At 40.6% G+C, this 19,889-nt stretch overlaps 1 protein-coding gene across 4 annotated transcripts in view; it reads right to left on the reverse strand.

Moving 5' to 3' along the window:
* Positions 1–1,071: 1,071 nt before the first annotated feature.
* The window catches only part of HMGN3 (high mobility group nucleosomal binding domain 3), a 32,696-nt gene continuing 13,878 nt past the window's right edge, over positions 1,072–19,889 (reverse strand). The window contains exons 2-7 of one of the 4 annotated variants that reach the window (XM_086707285.1): positions 13,137–13,187; positions 6,396–6,425; positions 3,628–3,678; positions 2,094–2,207; positions 1,874–1,973; positions 1,072–1,555 (exon numbers count right to left, since the gene is read on the reverse strand). In XM_086707285.1, coding sequence (XP_086563411.1) covers positions 1,542–1,555; positions 1,874–1,973; positions 2,094–2,207; positions 3,628–3,678; positions 6,396–6,425; positions 13,137–13,187 — 360 coding nt within the window. In that variant the 3' untranslated portion in view covers positions 1,072–1,541. Of the gene's footprint in view, positions 1,556–1,718; positions 1,974–2,093; positions 2,208–3,627; positions 3,679–6,395; positions 6,426–13,136; positions 13,188–19,889 lie in introns of those variants that run through there. The other 3 variants (XM_086707286.1, XM_025925701.2, XM_086707283.1) reach the window with 3 other exon arrangements.

The following is a 19,889-nucleotide window of genomic DNA, read 5'->3' on the forward strand; positions in this document are numbered from 1 at the left end:
TCCCTGCTCGCCTCTCTCTCAAAAAATAAGCATAAAAAAAAGAAAGAAAGAAAGAAAGAAAGAAAGAAAGAAAAAAAAAAAGTAGTTCCTATGTTCCCGGCACACCTATGTCATTCCAGAAAGAGGAGCCTGTTATGGTCTGAATGCTTGTGATCCCCCTATTTTCCTATGTTGAAATCCCACCCACCAAAGATGATGGTATTAGGAAGTGGGGCCTTTTGGAGGTGCTTAAATCACAACAGTGGAGCCCACATGAATGGGATTACTACTCTTGGGAACAGGTTCCAGAGAGCTTCCACAATGTAAGCACACAGAATTCTACAACCTAGAAGAGGGCCCTCACCAAACCATGCTGATACCCTGATATTAGACTTCCAGTGTCCAAAACAGTGAGAAATAAGTTTCTCTTGTTTACGAGACACCCAAACTATCGTATTTTGTTACAGCAGCCTGAACAGACCGAGACAGGCTATATTTAAAATTCGAAAGACTAGGTTCAAATCCTGGTTTTTCTCTTTCCTGAAGTAAGGCATAAACATCCAAGTCCCCATTTCTTAGCCTAGAAAGGACCTCTAATATTACTTATGCTACCTCCATTCTTAGCTTGATGCAAGGCTAAAATGTGGTCATGCCGGGTAGAGAGCTTTCAAGGCTGTGAAGTCCTCAACAAATGGGAAAGTATTTCAGTAAAATGTGATTTAGTATATTTTGAAAGGGAGAGGTTTTCAAGGATCAGCACTAGTTTATGGTTTTTCTCTGGTTTAACAGAACTCTATGCTGTGTATAAAGAACTTTAAAAAAGTAATGTTTTATTAAAAGCTTATTATATGGTGATCATTGCTGACCACTTCTGATATAAAGTGTTTTAGATGTAATTCTTCCACACTAGCACTCATCGATGGTTTCATTAAAATAATAACATTTTTGCAGGCCCAAGAATTAAGAAATAATCCTACTTGACTTATTAGGAATGCTGTTATGGCACGCACTGGAAATATTCTTCACCTCTTTGCAACAACAAAATGAAACACTGCCCAAATTTATAGTAAAGACACTACTAAGAGGCAGGTATTTTGCAGGCAAGAAAACCTTTTATTTTAAACCACAAATAGTCAGCAGGTGGCCACAACTATCCATGTTTCATTAAAACCACATAAAACCTAGGTACAAAAGCACCACTGATTATTGCTCTAGAAAAACTGCGTGAAAAATTTAAATACGCACAGTAGAAACACCACAGTATCCACAGGACCCAATTTTTAAAGCAAGTGCATGGAATGCTCAATCAATCTTACACATAGCTTTCAATAATAAACTCATATTTATTTTACTTGAAGATGATGGAAATTTCCAAAAAAGCATGACTATGAGAAGATAAAATGTCCATCCTTATATATTTTTGTATGCCAACTAGTAGAATCCTAAAAAATTAGCATTTACAAAATACTTGGTAAAAATAGCTTTTAAAAGTTGCCCCGAGAGGTACATAAAATCAACCCCAATTTTTCATGACAATTCATTCTCCCTTGTTATCTACAGATTCAGTTTTCTGTGCCTGTGAAAAAGAAAGGGGGGGGGAGATACAGTTACTATTAAAGCTACTATCAGCCAAAAGAAAGTCCACCCGACCAACACACACACTCTGAACATCTGGTTTTTAGCAGCTCGATTGCAAAACCTATTTCAACTCTGGGTGTGAAACAGACAAGGCAGGAATATAGTAGGCAAACACTTGGCTGCATTTATTGCTTTCTGGTTTTCAAACGACCACAGAAGCTTTACCTGTAAGCTCCCACTGTTCATAATAAAAAAAAAAACACCACACTACTATCTGATTCTAGTCACTGCAAACATGCAGAATTTTCTACTGTACCCTTAACTCTCACTGTTTCAATCTGCCCCTTTACTGACAGTGTGCTGGGTGGGGTACCTCTGGAGGTTGAGACATTAACAGTTGAGCGAGAGATGTGGATCTGTAATAACATTACGGGCAATAAAAAGAGTCATTATGAACGTGCTATCACCGGCTGAAGGATTGAGCAATTTCTTTTAAGACACTGATTCAATCAGTGGGGGGTATTTATGGAAAGTACCTCTTCAGCTTTAGTTTCACCTTTTTCAGATGGTGCAGTACCTTCCTTTCCAGCTTCTTGCTTTTCCTCCTTCTTCCCTTTAGCACCTTTGTTAATCTTTGTTCCAGGTTCTTTCTAATAGAGGGAAACAAGGCATGTTAGACAGGGTGTGATGTCAGTAAAAATCAGCCAACCTCGCCCAAACACAAGGTAAAGCAAAACCAGGGCCAACATGGTGGCTTTCCAGGGGGAGGGGAACCCAATTTGGCAGTGCCTCGAGTGAGTTACACTGAGTCTCTGTGAAAATGTAATGGGCTGCTTAGAATATCCACTGACTTTCTCCTCTGGGAAAAAGGTGGTGATTCTCCTCATGTATTTGTTCAGTGGGCCTCCTCTCTCACTACAGGGAAGTGGTTTTGCCGTGGAGGGCACCAGCAGTGGGAAGTGATGGAGGAGGCAGAAACCAGGAAAGAAGCCAGCAAGAGAAACACCTCATGTGGGGACGTGGGGCTTGAGTGACTAGAAGGCTGAGAAAATGCTTGAAAATGAAGTACCAGGTGAAGAAAAGTTCCTGATTGTTAAAAACAAGTATATATATACATATATATATATATATATATATATATATATATATATGTATGTATTTTGAGAGAGAGAGCGAGAGCATGTGCACGAACAGGGGAGGGGAGAGAGAGAGGGAGAGAGAGAATTCCAAGCAGGCTCCGCACTGTCAGGGAGCGCAGAGTCTGATGCGGGGCTCGAGCCCACGAACTGTGAGATCATGATTTGAGCCGAAATCAAGGGTCAGATGCCCAATTGACTGAGCCACCCAGGCGCCCAGAAAAGTTCCTGATTTGAAGACTAAGCCACAGGGGCGAGTTCTGCTTCAGAATCACCTACCCATGCCACAAATACACATCGTTTCAAACAATTCACAACACTGCTCTGAAGGGCAGAGTACAGAAAAGCAATTTGGGACAAGTTTCTTCATACCTCTCTGCTTGTTTCCTTGTTTCCTTGTCTGCAAAATGGGGTATGTGTACCTACCTCATAGGGTTGATGCGAGGGTTTCATAAGAAAAGCAAGTAGAACAGGGTCTGGCATAGTATAAGAGCCATATAAATGTTTGCTGATATTAATTACTGGCTAGTGTTAATTATTACATGTCAGTCATCAGACTAAGCCGCTAAGACCAGTTATATGAAGTCAGATCCCCTCCCCCAAGCCCTTGAGCTACTGGCAGCTGCAATACCAGGGCCCAGCCTCCCACCTCCCGAGCCGCCCTGGCGCCCTGCTAACAAACCCTCCTGGACAGGCGGCTTCTCCGAGCACCATGCTCTGACTTCCTTCGCCTTTACTGACCAAATGGGAAACACTTTCCTGGGAAAGCGTAAAACCGTGCTTTATGCCTTTTGTAACAATGGTGACAGTTTCCTAGTCAGTACATTTAGCCCGAATCATTACATGTGATTTTTCCTTGGGGGATTTTTCGATACAAAATTATAATTTATTCATTGTTTAAAAGGCCAAAGTCAGTCAAAGGAGCACCTCTTACCTTAGCAGACGTTTTTCTTGGTTTAGGTTCAGGTTTGGGTGGAGCAGGTTTCTGCAAAGATAAATTACACAAATACTGAAAAAGACAACCCTCGAGACCAAAAGGAATGCAACGAGACCGCAGAAGACACCAGTTCATTTTGACTACGATTTTGTTCATTTAAAAAAAAAAAAAAAAAAAAAACCTCTTTCTATTTTTGGCATCAGGTAGCAGCATAAAGATCCGTGCATTTCGTGACTATTTTCATCCTGGGTTCTCAAGTGAACAGCAGGTGAGATTTAAAAGCCGACTCTTTATTCCCCAGTCCAGAGTAGCTCTCCAGGAACAGGTTTAAGCTTCTAGCTCTGATGTCTCTGTACTTCCTTTGATCACAGCACAGCAGCAAGAGGAATGACTCAGGCCCTCGGCCAAATGACTCAATGAATTCAGTCACACTGGCCTTCCCAACAGTCTAGAAATCACAGCACAATTGCAGGCAAAGCCCATCCGGTAATGAAGACCGCTGCCTGTGAAGTATTTCAAAATCATTTCCACATCCTTCCACCTCTGATGTCAATTTCAAGTTCTGTAGCCAAGCTTCAGCTTCTTCCTATTCGCATCCTCTCCGATGCCAGCTCAAGGTGAGAAGAATCTCTCGCCCACCCAGACACTAGGCTTATTTGCCTCTAGAGCTTTTTATCAAGAACATGATTATAATAAAATGTCCACTGTTAGCTCCCAAAGTTTAAGATTTCTCTTAAACTTAGCCAAAGAGTCCACTAAGCAACTATTTTTCTCTTGCTTCATGCGGTTCTCTTCCCTGCTGCCATGAGCACTGCTTGCCCTGTGGCCATGGTTCCCTCCATAACATATAGAGCTTCAGCCCTCACCTGCTTTCCAGGGCACGGAGACGGGGGCGGGTGGGGGCACATGAGGACATGGGGGAAGATAACCTATTAAAGCCTCTGCTTTTCTATAGCTATTTTAGGGCAAATATTTCTCTCATCAAGCTAGAAAAAAATAAGTGTACATCTCTCCCAACACTAGGGAGAATGGCTTTTAAACAGAAAACACTGCCCAGGATATCCCCCTCTGGAGAAAATACATGTTTGTCCCCGGTGCCTGTAGGTGGTTCAGGTTCATATTGAATCTGGCCCTGTTCATCAAACGCATAAAGTAAAATTGTAGACAGTTCAGTTCCAGAAGATTGGCTGTTAGGACTTTTCAAATAAAAAGGACAACTGGGTCTGAAAAGTAAGGGATATTTTTATTAAGCTTCTTACCACCTGAATCTGTAGTCTGTTCCCTAAACAGCAGCTTGCACGGCTACTAAGTTTTCAGAATTTAAAAAATTTTGTAATGTGAGGCTTTGACATATTGCATTAACATGTATTTGTTGTCACAATTCACAGCAAATGATTTCCTTTTGTATTTTCTGTAAAGATAGACCTCTCCTCCATACAGCATTTAAGTGTTTTGATGGAACAGGAAAAGATGAGATTTTGCAGGCTGTAATCCCACTGGCCACCGAGGAGGCTCTGTGTCAGCACCACAGGCAATGATCTCAGTGGAAGGCTGGTTCATGGTGCTCAGGAAAAGCCTTGTTTTAAATTTTGATTTTATTTGACTTACAAGGTCTACTCCCTTAATGGGACGGAGATCCACAGAATACAACGGCTTGTAGTACAATCTACAGCTAAGCCTAACGGAAGTTAAAACATAAGTACTGAACAATGGTGAGAGTTAATATTGGATAGAGCACACCATCTTGAGGGACTTCGGCAGAATCCAGATTAATTGTGTGCATACACAACTGCATCTCCCGGCTCTTCATCTTTCCAGTGGCTCTGATGTTGCTTCCTTAGGTTGGGACTTAGGTGAAACTGTCTCACCCAACCCCAAATTGGCTATACTTCGGAACTTGTGAGTGCCCTCATAGCCCTTTCTGCCTTGATTCCCTATACTGTGCCAGGCACAGGTGTTAGCTGACATGAAATCCATGCTCCCCCGAAGGCTAAAGCAGCTAGCAGCTCCTGCCAGCCAAGAAGCCAGTGCCTTTCCTCCTACATCTCAGGTCTCAGCAAGGGCTGCGGCTATTTTAACCAACATCCTCCAGAGAGCCAGGCTGACCTCTCGTGGCAGAGTAATGGCTGGTACCTCTGCAGGGCGGCAAGAAGGACCACAAGAGCCAGCAGGGAGCACAGCCTGGTGAGAAGGCCTGGAGCGCATTCATGGCCAAGGCTTGGTCACAGCTGCCCATCCCAGCTTTAATGATCTTAACCCTGGTCTCTTCCCCAGGCCTGGCCCACAGAGGGAGACTCTGAGTGGCAAAGTGGAATCATTACTTTTCCAAAGATTCTCTAGTTCTGAAATGGGACTAGAGCGCATGGATTCCAATGACTTTTAGCATGTTTCTGAATAAAGTATAGGCCGTGGAGAGAGGATCATAATTCATCTCCACTTTAGCACATCATATGCAGAATCAGAAGGGTAGGACTTTGCTAATGTGCTTCTTTTGTTTCAGAGATCTAGAAATATCAAACACCTTCCTGGGCTTTGTACGCCTGGTAATGGGGCTGGCAGCTACTTTCACTGACATATCTGATCAACTGAATTGCTTGGCAACACCAGTCACATTTGCCACAGATTGTGACCCACGTTGATTTCCAAAAAGGAAACAAAAAAACTCAAGGGAAATAACACCTTAATCTTCCTTCTGCTGCTTTGTCCTGAACAGAGGGAATATTTACTCATAAGAACTAACAACAAGGAGGTTCTAAAGTACTCACCGCTGACAATCTGGCAGACCGTCTGGTGGGCTACAAAGGAAATGGAAAAATATGCAGTTTTATTAGACACAACCCAGCTGATTTTTAAAAATTTATTCTTGGTATCTTACTTTGTTGAAAGAGTGTAATGTATGACTCCCATTACCCTCTCCAGGTGAGCAAGCATACTAAAACATACTTCAAGCGCCCTGGGAACCATAATACTCAACAGGAAGTTTTCTAAAGAGGTGCAGACACACTATTCAAAGAAATGGCCTCTCCTAATTAAGGGTGTTGCGGGTAAGAAAAAGAAAGGAAGATTAATTTAGGTTCTGACCCGTAATCTACTTGTGTGATAAAAATGACAATACGAGAACTGAGGAGCTATTTAAGAACTAGTTCCGGTCTGACTCTTGTTCCTTACAAATAGAACTAAAACTTATAAATTAATACAAAAGAAGAGTTACATAATTGTGTAGAAACCAAAATAGGAGTTCCCTGACTTGTTACTATGTTAGAAAAGAGAATGACTATAAATCTTAGGCAGTTCACAAGAAACACTTCCTCTTATCTGTAACAAAATAAGCACATTTATTTATCTGCTAAATGCATATGTTTAATGAAAGATTGAGATAGAGTAAAAGGTTCACTAGTCTTTCCTTTTAATTTGGAAGTTGAGAAAATTTAGAAAAACTGGGTTGAGATTAGTATTTTTAAGGAAATCTTTTTCTCTTCAAGGATGCAAATTAAGCAAATGAGGCCGCAAAGAAAATTTAAAATAGCAACAACGGTTCTAGGAGTTTCAGAAATAAGCATACAGAACTGATATTCTACTTACCATCAGCAAAAGATGGCTCCCCAAGGGATTTCACATTCTGAAAGCATAACTGCCTTTCTTGAAAAGTGTTCCAGAAATAAATACTCCATACTCTGTCTGTTTTACTCACTGCTCTGTCTCTGGTAGAACAGTATGCGTACCACCTAGCATGTAGATTCTCAAAAATACTTGCTCAAAAAATGAACTCCAATCTTTTCCCTAATTCAGGCTGCCTTATACAGACTTTGCCCCCTTACAATAGCTTAAATGTTTCAAATGATTTCTTTAAGGGGGTCAGCAAAGATGGTCAGGAGGAACCCGTGCCACAATTGCAAGGAATTATGGAATTCTTGAAGCCGTGCTGAGGTCAGCATAGGTCAGCTGGTCAGGCCAAACTGGAAGAAATATTTCATGCCGTCTTCACACCTCAGAACTTTCTGGCTGAAAATAGCCAGAGGAAGCTAAACTCATCTCTCTTTAAACTACAGAAGGAAATGAAGGGCCAGAGCCTCCATGAATAATTTTAACCCTGGGGTCCTGAAGAAAAATCAGAGCTGGACTTAAGGCCAGCTAACAGAATGTGCAGAGACTAGGAGACTGTGTCGGTGAAGTGGTGGCCATGATATATTCACTGCACCAGGTAAGGGGATGTACGGTGCAACATGTAGTATGGGAGGCATGCCTGTATCACACGCCCCACAGGAAATACCACAGTGTCTGCTAGGATTATCCTAAGTGCACTGATGGGTGCATTCATGAAAACACACCCATGAGTCGCAGGGAACCAGAACCCAAATCCTGTGCTGCCTTTCTCAGTACGGTTAATTGCAATGAACTGGGTATCACCAAAGAAAAGACAACAGTAACCATCAAACCAGGCAGCAAGCGCGTAACTTGTGCTTCTTCAGATGCTCTTTTGAACACGGAAGAGCAAAGGAGCATCCACTAATTACCAAACAGAGTTCATCTTTGATGCTTCTGCATGGCCTGATGAACTACACCACCATCTCCCAAGCGAAGCATAGCCAGCAGAAAAGTGCTTAGAAAATATACCTTCTAAGGAAAAAAATGGCAGCCTCTATGCTCAGAAGGGGTGAAAGGACCTTATTTGAACCCCTCTTCACTTGGTGTTGACTTATGTGTACTGCCTTGGCCTTACCTCACTGTTCACCTCATCTATCTCACATCTGTACCCCTACTGCACTTCTCATGGGTAAGCACCAGAAATGTGTACTAGTGTGAACTTGAGGTGAGGTGTGCTAAGGCCACTACTCGGATACTGTCTAGTTTAGTGCCTGAAAAGAAGCCAATATATTAACTATTACTCATCACTGCCTTCCTATCCACCAAGCAGTTGTCCTGAGGAAAATCTCATTGAAGTAAAGCCAAATCATGTGACAGATTTTCCAACTCTGGTGCTGTTGCTCCCTTCTTCTCCATGGGAACACCTGGGCAAACTGAAGAGGCGGATGTCAGAGAGCCCTCTGGGATTTCCAGAAAACATTCCAACCTAAGCAAGCACTGCTCTGCAGGGCCTGAAAGCTGTTCTGATCCAAAGGACTCCCTATCTTTTTATAATTCAGGCCCAGTACAAGAGTTTCAAAATAAAAAGCCTAGGAAATTAATGCAAAAACAAGGCCTGCCTCTCCAGGCTGTCTAAACCAACCATCTCTAAAAAGCACATCTTTTACTGTAAAATCATTTTACGACTTCCTGTCTAAAATTTACCAGCTCTTCTTTCTATGCTATAAAAAAAGGATTTTTCTCAAATTTTCCTTTCCAGCAACCATCATAAGAGATTTTCTTTTTCACTGCAAACAGTGGAGGCTGAGACGAACCTTTCACTCACAGTCAGCAGCATGGTTATGCATGCAAGCATGTACACCTTCCTGGAAAGTTCCATCAGCTTTCACAGCCTTAAAATCTATAAATGATTGGGCTATATTTATTGGATATAAAATAGACTAGACTGCTATTTTTTTCCTCCTTAGAGTACTAGAATTTTAAGTATTCCCTTGAGACTCAGACTGTTGGGCAGGGCTACCATGAAAAAAGAGCTAATAAGAATTTCTCCCGATTTGTTGATGGTGAATCTTCAGGAGAAGTGGCCAAAAGTGGTTATCAGAGGAGGAAAGAAGACTTTCAGAATGGTATGTCACCCAGAGTTACAGAGACAAAGAATGGGAGGGTTTGTCAATGTGGTGTATAGGTGCTGGGTACAATGAAATTCTTCAAAAAGCATTTGATTAATTCATCATTCCCTGGGTTGGAGCAAATTCTGGTGAAGGCTACTCCAAAAGACACAGAGCCTTTTACTTTAACGTCCTGGTTGCAAAAGAACATGGAAGTCTTATTTCGCTATGGCAAAGTTCACTGGTGTAGCTGGATTCAAGTAGAATCACTGGACTTTGCTGAATATTGCTTGAAACATATGTGCCATTCCCATGGAGTCTGGACGTATGTTTATTTTTATAAGATTTCTTAATGCTTCTAGGTTTGACCATGTACAGATTTTCCTCAACTTCCAATGGAGTTACATCCTGATAAAGCCAGTAAGTTGAAAATGTCTTAAGTTGAAAATGCGTTTAATATAGCTAACCTACTGAACATCAGAGCTGAGCCTCCCTTAAATGTGCCCAGAACATGTATATTAGCCTACAGTTGGGCACAGTCATTTAACATCAAGCCTACTTTATAATAAAGTGTTGAATATCTCACGTAATTTATTGGATACGGGACTGAAAGTGGAAAACAGAACGGTTGTGTGGGTACAGAAGGGTTGTTAGTGTATCGGTTGTTCACCCTCATGATCACAGGGCTGACTAGGAGCTGCGGCTCACTGCCAGTGCCCAGCGTCACAAGGGCACATCGTGCCACATACAGCTAGTCTGGGAAAAGAGCAAACCAGGAAGCATGGTTTCTACTGAATGAGTATTGCTTTTGCACCACAGTAAAGCCAAAAATTGTAAGTCAAACCATCACAAGTCAGGGACCATGTGTACTTGCAAACAAACACCAAAAGTCAAGTTGCTTTTAATTTCCAAAGATAAATGAGGAGCCAAACGGAAATTAACTTCTTTGCTGGGACACCTGGGTGGCTCAGTTGGTTAAGCTCTGACTTTGGCTCAGGTCATGCATGATCTCACGGTTTGTGAGTTTCAGCCCCGTGTCGAGCTCTGGGCTGACAGCTCAGAGCCTGGAGCCTGCTTCAGATTCTGTGTCCCCCTCTCTCTCCACCCACCCCTGCTTGTGCCCTGCCTCTCTCTTTCAAAAATGAATAAAAATTAAAAAAATACAAAAGAAAGGAAATTAACTTCTTTGCAAAAATGGGAAGTGGGGAAACATGGATATCAGAGCATTGGCTAAGGAATGGAGAGGACAGAGAAAAGGCACTGGATAACCATGTTTTTATGATTACCACAAAAGTGGCATGAGGACAGAGGATTTTGTTTTTTATGTTTATTTAGTTTTTGAGAGAGAGAGACAGAGACAGAGCACAAGTGGCAGAGGGGCTGAGAGAGAGGGAGACACAGAATCAGAAGCAGGCTCCAGGTTCTGAGTTGTCAGCACAGAGCCTGATGCGGGGCTTGAACTCACGGACCATGAGATCATGACCTGAGCCGAAGTCGGACGCTCAACCTACTGAGCCACCCAGGTGCCCTAGAAGACAGAGGATTTTGAATCAGGGCTCAGATAATTTTCCTGGTTCTGCAATATACAAGTTGTGACACCTGTGGAAAATAATGTATTTCTCTCAGGACCTTGTTCCCTCTAGTAAAGCTGGACATAATAACATCTGCCTATCTGTTACCAAAAATAGCAATTCTCTGATATTCATTATTCCCTTTCCTGGCTTTATTTTTCTTCATAGCAAATATCCAATGATTTTATTTTACTCTCTTTCTCCCCCCACTAAAATGGAAGCTGCATGAAGGAAGAGATTTTCCTTCTTTGGTTCACTGTGGATTCTGCAGAGCCCGGAACAGTGCTTGGAACATTAAAGGTACACAATACATTGCTGTTGAGGAATGAATGTGCTCTGCCCTCATTTCAGGGTTATTAAATGGATCAGATAAAATAACAAATGTGAAAGGGCTTTGCAAACTGCCAAGGGAAATGCTTCTAAAGTACTGTTTTGGTCATTTATTATCCAAAAACTATACTCTGCACCATGCCCTTCACACATCATGGCAGTGGAAGAGGATTTTCAATACAGGATCCCGCTTTGTGACTGATATCTATTCACTATAGTCAAGGCTGTGCATACACAATGACATAACTAGAAAATTCAGTCAATTTTGGTGGTGGTGGGGGAATCAATCAATATACTGTTTGAGAGTTCTTACCCTAAACCACCAGCTGGCTGACCTTTTCACTTTTCAAACAAGCGCGTTGATGTCCTGAAGACAAATCATGAGTTTTAATCTGGTCATAGCTTACATGACCGGGAAAGAGTGTTTTCTAGGAACGATTTTTGCTGGCCACGATGTAGTACGTGCAATAATATAAAATAAAATATTAAAAATAATAAAATATATAAATAACATAAATAACTAAAATTCTGGGGCTAATAGAATATGTATAAGACAGCTGTATAAGCAAGAATCTTTTACATATATTCTAACCAGCTTGGCTGCTCCGTGTAGAAGGCTGGAAAAGGCAGTGAGCACTATCCAAGATCTATCATGTGTAATGGTTTCTAGGTTTTCTGACTGACAGATCCATTTAAATAGCAGTTCCTAAAGGAAAAATCCAAACGCATTTTGTGTCCAAATCTAAAAACATTAAGATCTGTTATACTTAGCCAACTGCCCTACAATTTATAGTTTTGCCATTTTTAAGAAAATCCAAGCACATATCATCTTTTGGTTCGTCCGAGCATGTGTTTAGTAACTTGACCTGAGATTAGAAACTTCACCTCCCAAACTCTGTGACACTAAATGCTGGGTCAATGCATGGTGGGGCCTTGGTGACAGGCAGTTTTGTTCATTTGGCTTTTACATTGATTTAGTTATAGATTCTGTTAAAGGTTTTCCATTTGGCAGAACAAATTTCTGTGTACACATTTGTGGAGCGGTTCTGCTATGCATGACAAACTCCTCTGAATTATTAAACCACAATATGAATCCCTCAATCAAAGAATCTGTAACTAAATACTGTTTCTGTCTTTCATGTGACCTCTTTTATTTATAAGTTCAAGGGTAAGAACTGCAGTTGTTCCACACACTGTAAAGCTCTGTGCAAAAGTGAATGGCTGTCAACAGAGTTAGCCTCTAATTTGCTACTTTTTCATACATCTCCTTTTAGAAGTTCATGATATTACCACAGTGGGTAAATGCAACCATCTCTCTCAATTTCTTAGTTTTTTGGAGGTTTCTGTATTTTAATATAGAGTTTCTTTGAATTGTTGCCCAATTCATTATCCAAAGCCCTAAGAATATTCCTGATTAAAAAAAAAGAAAAAAGTTCAGTATTTTCGACATTTCGTGTGTCCTTCCACAGTTTTTGACTCTAGAGATGACTCCTTTTAGGCAAATATTCAGAACTAAAAAAGAAATGTGTAATTCACTCACTGGAGCAGAGAATTTATTAAATCAACCATCTTTCATTTCCTTGCTATGAAAGGCAGACTTTGTTCTCCTTGATGAATTTACCTATTATCTCGCTCTTTGCCCAGAAGGAATTCTCAGTATCTACTTTAACAGACAGCAGGACCGACAGGTAGAAACATAAACAACATAGTAAGTGGAAAATGTCTCATCAGTGATCTCAACTGAAATTTACCTGCGCCAAGCAATGCTACACAGTGACACTTCTATCTCTGGTTTATGTAGTCTCAACAGCCTTATTCAGAATTGCATTCATTCAGATGCATACAATCCTCACAATGTTAAAAAAAATTCCAGTTAAAATAATTAAATACAGGAAGTCAAAGATACACTTACCTCCTGTTTAGTTACTTTGGATCCATCCTTGCCCTCTGTATTCTCCGGAGACTGGAAAGAAAATATTTCAGTGAATTGTATTTAAACTGGAAAGCACACATTAGAGGCAGGTTTGAAAAAATAGCTCTTTCAATTCTCCAGACCACGTAAGTCAACAGATATTTTGTGGGAAAAAAGTAAGTCTGTAAGAGGATACATTTTATATATATACATACACACACACACACACACACACACACACACACCCCACAGAGCATTTAATCTGCGTAACTGCTCTAATTTTAAAACAGGAGTGGGGCAAGAACTGATATGCACATAAAAACTGATGTGTTTTTAATGTGCGTTCACCCTCAGCAATTTTCATTGGATTGTTGAGGATTTCACCACTAGTTAAAGGACAGGGACCCAAGAGCCAGTGGCAGCGGTGCCACGAAGCCACCACATGCTCCAGTGACTTTGTTTCTCTAAGATGAGAGCAGGATGCTAAGAAAGCCCAGCCTGAGCACAAAAGCATATTTCTGTCCCATACTTGCCTAGTTTTGATGTCTAGCCCACTTCTTGATACGATTTGACAAATGTGTCACGGATTATTATTCTTTCAGCATCTTGACCAAATTCACAGGCTTGGCAGGACAGCCAAACGCCCTGCCACTCCAGCTAATTTGTTTCCAAATTTTGATCCACGCCCCCCTGGGGCAGCACCTGCCCGCTCTGGTGACAGCTCAAACCTGACTACTTTCTAGGGGGCATACGACTCTGGGAAAAATATGCTTACATTCATGTGACACACCCTGCAGATCTCAATGTATTTTTACTGGCTAAAGACAGTAAACAAGGTGAAAATGACTAAACTAGTTACAATGTTAAACTATTTCACATATTTTAAAACCATACAAAGGTAGTAGGTGAATACCCAATCTCTAGGACACAAACGGGCAGAAGATATGAGTAAGAGTTTCCAAGAGAAAACAGCAAACCGACATTTGCCATGATGTTTGGCTTTAGCAAAATGAAACAGCTATGTAGTAGTGCCTCAGCTGATAAAATGAGAAAAACGTTTTAAAGATCATAAAACCCACTGTTTGGTGGGGCTGGTGACACAGTTAATTAACATGATATTTTCAAAAAACACCATGCCAATATGAGAAAGACACACCGACTAATCATATAAAGATCCAGTAATTCCTATTTTGGAACCAGGACACAAAGAAAACCTGTAAAAACATCATTTTATTTGTACTGTTTCTAATATGGACTAACTCGAAACAAGTCACATGATCAGCAAATGACAGAAATATTTAAGTAAACTATGTAACTATTAATGCAATGGGATTAAAAAAAGTTAGGCTATGTGAATACACAGAAAGTCCACATAAAATAATGCTAACTTAAAAAAATTTAGATTATAAAAGAACATGTAAAACATAGGCTAGAAGTATACAAAGTCTTTTAGAAAGTCAAAAGCTTTTCTTCAAGGCAGAGGACACAGTAAACCTTCAACCCAGAGTCTGTCAGTTCACTTCTCTCCAGAACCTCCCACATTCATGGAGTTCTTTCTTGTTTCCCAAACAGCCAACTGTTTTCCCCTCTTCCCTGGAAACTTCTCTGTCATGAAGGGAAACACTGCTTCTCATCTTGCCCTATTAGCCAGTCAAATTGGAGATAGCAAAATCTTAGAAAGTGTCAGCAAATAAAGATAGTCCCTACATGGGCTACTTCCCTTTGCTCAACTCCATGCTGCAAACTCGACTTTCTGGACACAAACCAGCCACTCCGTTGTCAAGAAGCACTGGGCTCTCATTCATACCGGTTAGGCCACTTGGTAGATTTCAATTCACCTGTAGCTGGTGGGCATTTAAAGAAGCAGCACACAACTATTCTGATGTTAACTGACATTAAAAAAAGTTAAAAATGGATGTTAGTGACAAAATTTTCAAGATTCTTCTATGCAGTAGATTAGTGACAGCAATATGATTGAGAGATCACTTTCTAAACACTGACCAAATGTCTGTGTCAGGTACAAATTACTGAAAAAAAGAAACCCGGAAAGATACCACTTAAAAAAAAGCAGGTATAACTGAAGATGTTAATGGCTTCAGGTGAATGAACATAAGACTAGAAATGTGAAGAGCTACAGCTCAAGGCTAAGCTGGTTTCTCTGGCAATCTCTCCATAAGGGCTTTCTATTAACAAGCCCGTAACCAATTTAGTCAAAACAAGCCAACTGATCTTTATCCTGGGTCAGGACCCGGGCCTGAGTGTTGGCTCTCTACCTAGGAGCTGTAGTGATCTGGGCCAGTGACCTGATCAGTGGCTCAGTCTGTTCATCCATGAATGACAGAGGATGATGATGCTGAACTCCAAGCGTCAGGCTTATGATCAAGCAAGATGTTAGAGCATTTCGGAGTTGGTGAGTTGTTATACAGATGTTATGCAACGAAATATGTATCTTAATGAGTCTTCCAAATGATTAAATATCAAATTATATTCAACAGACCCTTAAAGGTGAGCACATAAAACTCCCTGTAACCTTGTTATCTGTTTTTGTTGCACAGAGTAACAGATACACTATTTCAGAAGGACTTATCATTTCAGGCTGTCTTATCACACGCCCGGTCTACCATTAACACTTAGCCATGAGGCTGGAGACAGGAAGCAGGACATGGTATGAAGGGATTGAAGCAGAAGGCCAAAGTTTTTGTCCCAAGGGGCTGTGAGGAATAAAGACAAAGAGAAGGGGGAAATGGGGACTGGGGGTATATGGTGATGATCTCAGATGTACTTCAACCTTCTGGGAGGCTGATGGGAAGGATGAGGCGAGTTAGATCTGAAGAATTCCAAGACAGAGGGGTTCTCAAATCATTTCCCAGGACAGAGCAAACTTATGCTAATCCAGTTTGAACCCAGAACCCATGGTCAAGAGAGTAAAGAACCATGGTCAAACAAAAAGGTCTCATTCACATATCTGAAGCTCCTTCAGCACCCAAGAGGCAAAGGTACTGAACTGAGAGCCAGCAAAGTGGGGGGGGGGGGGGGGGGGCAGACATACACAGTGGCCAGATGCAAGGCCCAGCAGAGATTCTAGTAAGTTTGGAGTACCAGTGAGTGCTGATTTGAGGGCAAGGTGGCAGGACGGTGGATCACTGAACACCTGGTGACCAGATGGGGACAGAGAATCAGCATTAGAAGGCCTGAACTTTGGCAAAAACCAACAGGTAGTTGAACATCTTTGAATTCAAAATTCTGAAAATAAAAGTAGACTCATTGAAATTAAAAAAAAAATTAAAAAAAAAAAAAACCTCTCAAAACAAACTCTAGACCAGGGACAGAAGAAATAGTAAATTGTCAGAGAGTGCTGAGGAATTAGCCCAGAATGCAACAAAGAGCAATAAAGGAATAAACAATACGCAAGAGAGGATAGCAGATATGGTGGTTAATTGAGAAGCTCCAAATATACTTAACAGACATTTCAGAGGCCAGGAACAGAGGTACTAGTCATAAGTCTCCAGGTTGAAAGCTTATGCCAAGGAACAAAGTGGAAACAAAACAAATGGATACCATGAAACATGTTGTAGTAAAACTGTAGTAAAGTGAGAAAAATCTTAGAGTTATCGGAGTAAGGGGTGCCTGGGTGGGTGGCTGTTGGTTAAGCATCTGACTCTTGGTTTTGGCTCAGGTCATGATCTGGTGTTCCATGACATTGAGCCCTGTGTTGGGCTCTGTGCTGACAGCATGGAGCCTGCTTGGGATTCTCTCTCTCCCCTGCTCTCTCTACCTCTTCCCTGCATGCATGCTCTCTTTCTCTCAAAATAAATAAATAAACATTTAAAAAACATAAGTTATCAGAGTTAAAAGATGGATTATCTACAAAGAATTACTTTTACCAGCAAATACAAGTTTAAGAAAATATGAAGTAAGGTTCAAGCAGTTGAGGCTAACTGTCAACCTAGAACTTTATATCCAGCTATCACTTAAGAATGAAGGAAAACAGGGGTGCCTGGGTGTCTCAGTCAGTTAAACATCTGACTCTTGATTCTGGCCCAGGTCATGATCTCACGATTCTTGAGTCTGAGCCCTACATCAGGCTCTGCACTGCTTGTGAGCCTCTCTTTCTGCCCTTCCCCCACTCATGTTTCTCTCTCTCTCTCTCTCTCTCTCTCTCTGAAAATAAACTTAAAAAGAATGAAGGAAAAATAAAGACAACTCATAACATGAATACTTAAGAGACTTTGCCATCAGCAGAGCATTTCAATAAGGAACTGTTAGTAAAAAATCAAATTCAGTAATAAGAAAAATGAATTCAGATGAAAAAGTATATAAGAAAGTATATATATATATATACTGGCAAATCCAGTATATAAGTATATACTGGCAAATATAATTACTGGCAAATCCAATTAATTATTACTTGTAAATAATACCCTTTTTTTGTGTTTAAAAACATTTCCCTAGAAATCCTAAACCAGTGCTGTCCTATAGAAATATAACTTTTAATTCCAGATTTTCTGATAGCCACATTAAAAAAGCAAAAAGAAATAGATGAAATTAATTTTAATATTTTATTTAACTGAATCTATCTAAAATTTTATCACCTCAACATGTAATCAATTTACAAATTATTAATGAGATATTTCACAAAGTTTTAACACTAAATCTTCAAAATGCAGCACGTACTTGACACTTAACAGCATACCCCATACAAGTGTTAGGTTCTCACCTATCTAATGTTGGAGTTCAAGTTTATAGTAGTTTCACACATCTGGGTTGTTCCTAACATATTTGAATTGTTCCAATAACTGTATCTAATACAAATTTTGAATTTAAGTTAAATTGAAATTTAAAAGATTCACCTTCTTCTTTTTAAAGAGTGCTTAATTGGGGCGCCTGGGTGGCTCAGTCGGTTAAGCGACCAACTTCGGCTCACGTCATGATCTCACAGTCCGTGAGTTCGAGCCCCGCGTCGGGCTCTGTGCTGACAGCTCAGAGCCTGGAGCCTGCTTCGGATTCTGTCTCCCTCTCTCTCTGACCCTCCCTCGTTCATGCTCTGTCTCTGTCTCAAAAATAAATAAACATTAAAAAAAAAAAAAGAGTGCTTAATTTCCTTACAAAGCTAGTGACTACCATACTGAATGGCACAGTTCTAGACCATAATAACCACAAAAAATGAGAGGAGGATGAACAGATGAGAAGGTAAAGCATGCTAGGGTCCTGGTTTTATTCTGGAGGATGATACAGAATCATTTAGACTTTGCTAAAATAAAATTTAAAGATAGCCATTAAAATTTTTAACATAAGAAAGAGGATCTATAAACTTCCAAATCAAGAGGAGTGAAATTAAGCAATTATTATATTAATAAGGAAGGAAAAAAACAAATGACAAAAAAAAAACACCCCACAAAATAAGTCATTAGAAAAAGTCCAAATACATTAGTAATCACAATATACCTAAACAAATTATACTTATCCATATGTCAAGTGACAGGAAAAAACAGAATAATATATGCATATGACTACACTTTTACAAATTTTAAAACATGCACCAGTCAATATGAAGGATTTATATATGACATATATACCATAAAAGTATAAAATCATGGACTGGAAGGATACACAACAAATTCATGATAATGGTTACCTCTAGGGAGGCTGACAATGGAAGGAGACCAAGGGGGGGGGGCGGTTCTAAGGAAAACTGAACTTCACCTGCAACATTTTATTTTATTAAAAAGAAACCTGAAGCAAAATGATAACATTAAAATGTGTGAATTTGAGAGGTGGGTAAATGAGTATGTTACATTATTTTCTGGATTTTTCTGTATTTAAATTTTTTTCTCAAATAAAAATATTACCAATAATGAGAGAAAAAAAGACTAGAGGCAAACTTGTTCCATTAAGTCTAGTTTAACAGGGCCCTAGGTTTACTCATAGCATTTTCTGCATTTCTTAAATGGCTTATAAACCTGGCTTATATACTGCCTCTTCCTTTTCTGTTCAAGACATATTCCGGGGCTCCTGGGCTCAGTCCGTGAAGTGTCCAACTTCAGCTCAGGTTATGATCTTGTGGTCCGTGAGTTTGAGCCCCATGTCAGGCTCTGTGCTGACAGCTCAGAGTCTGGAGCCTGCTTTGGATTCTGTGTCTCCCTCTCCCTCTGCCCCTCCCCCGCTCATGCTCTGTCTCTCTCAAAAATAAACATCAAAAAAAATTTTTTTTAAGAAGACATATCATTCATAATTGTTTCATCTGATATGAAGGCTCTGGAGTGGGGCAAGATGGGAAGCCAAGGGCACTACCACAAGGATGCAGAGCTCTCCTTGGGCTAGCGTAGGAGAGCTGACGGGGAGCACAGATTCCTTCAGCAGCTGACCAACTGTTCCATCCCCATTCTTTCTTTACGCGGACATACCTCAGCCCCGCCCTTGAGGACACAAAAATGCATTGAGGGGACACAACTGCATTTTCCGGAAGACTAAACAGGACCAGCAGTCCTTTTAGGAAACCAAGAAAAGAAACTTGGAATTTTTATCCCACAGACAACCCATAAGGAATCAACAGGCAAAAACTCCCCAACTGCCGAGTTTCTCTTCCAACAAATAGCAGTTATCACTGGACTGAAGGGCATCGGTGGTGGCAGTGGTCAGAAGCCAAATTTTCTCTCTCCAAACTCAGGGAGATATCAGAGAAGATGGGAAATTCCTTATACCCTTCAACAGTTGCTTGGGAACAGTTCAAACAGCATGAGCCTGTGGACTTCT

This window comes from Puma concolor, chromosome B2 (genome assembly GCF_028749965.1).
Source record: "Puma concolor isolate L17-30 chromosome B2, mPumCon1.1.hap2, whole genome shotgun sequence".
NCBI lineage: Eukaryota > Metazoa > Chordata > Mammalia > Carnivora > Felidae > Puma > Puma concolor.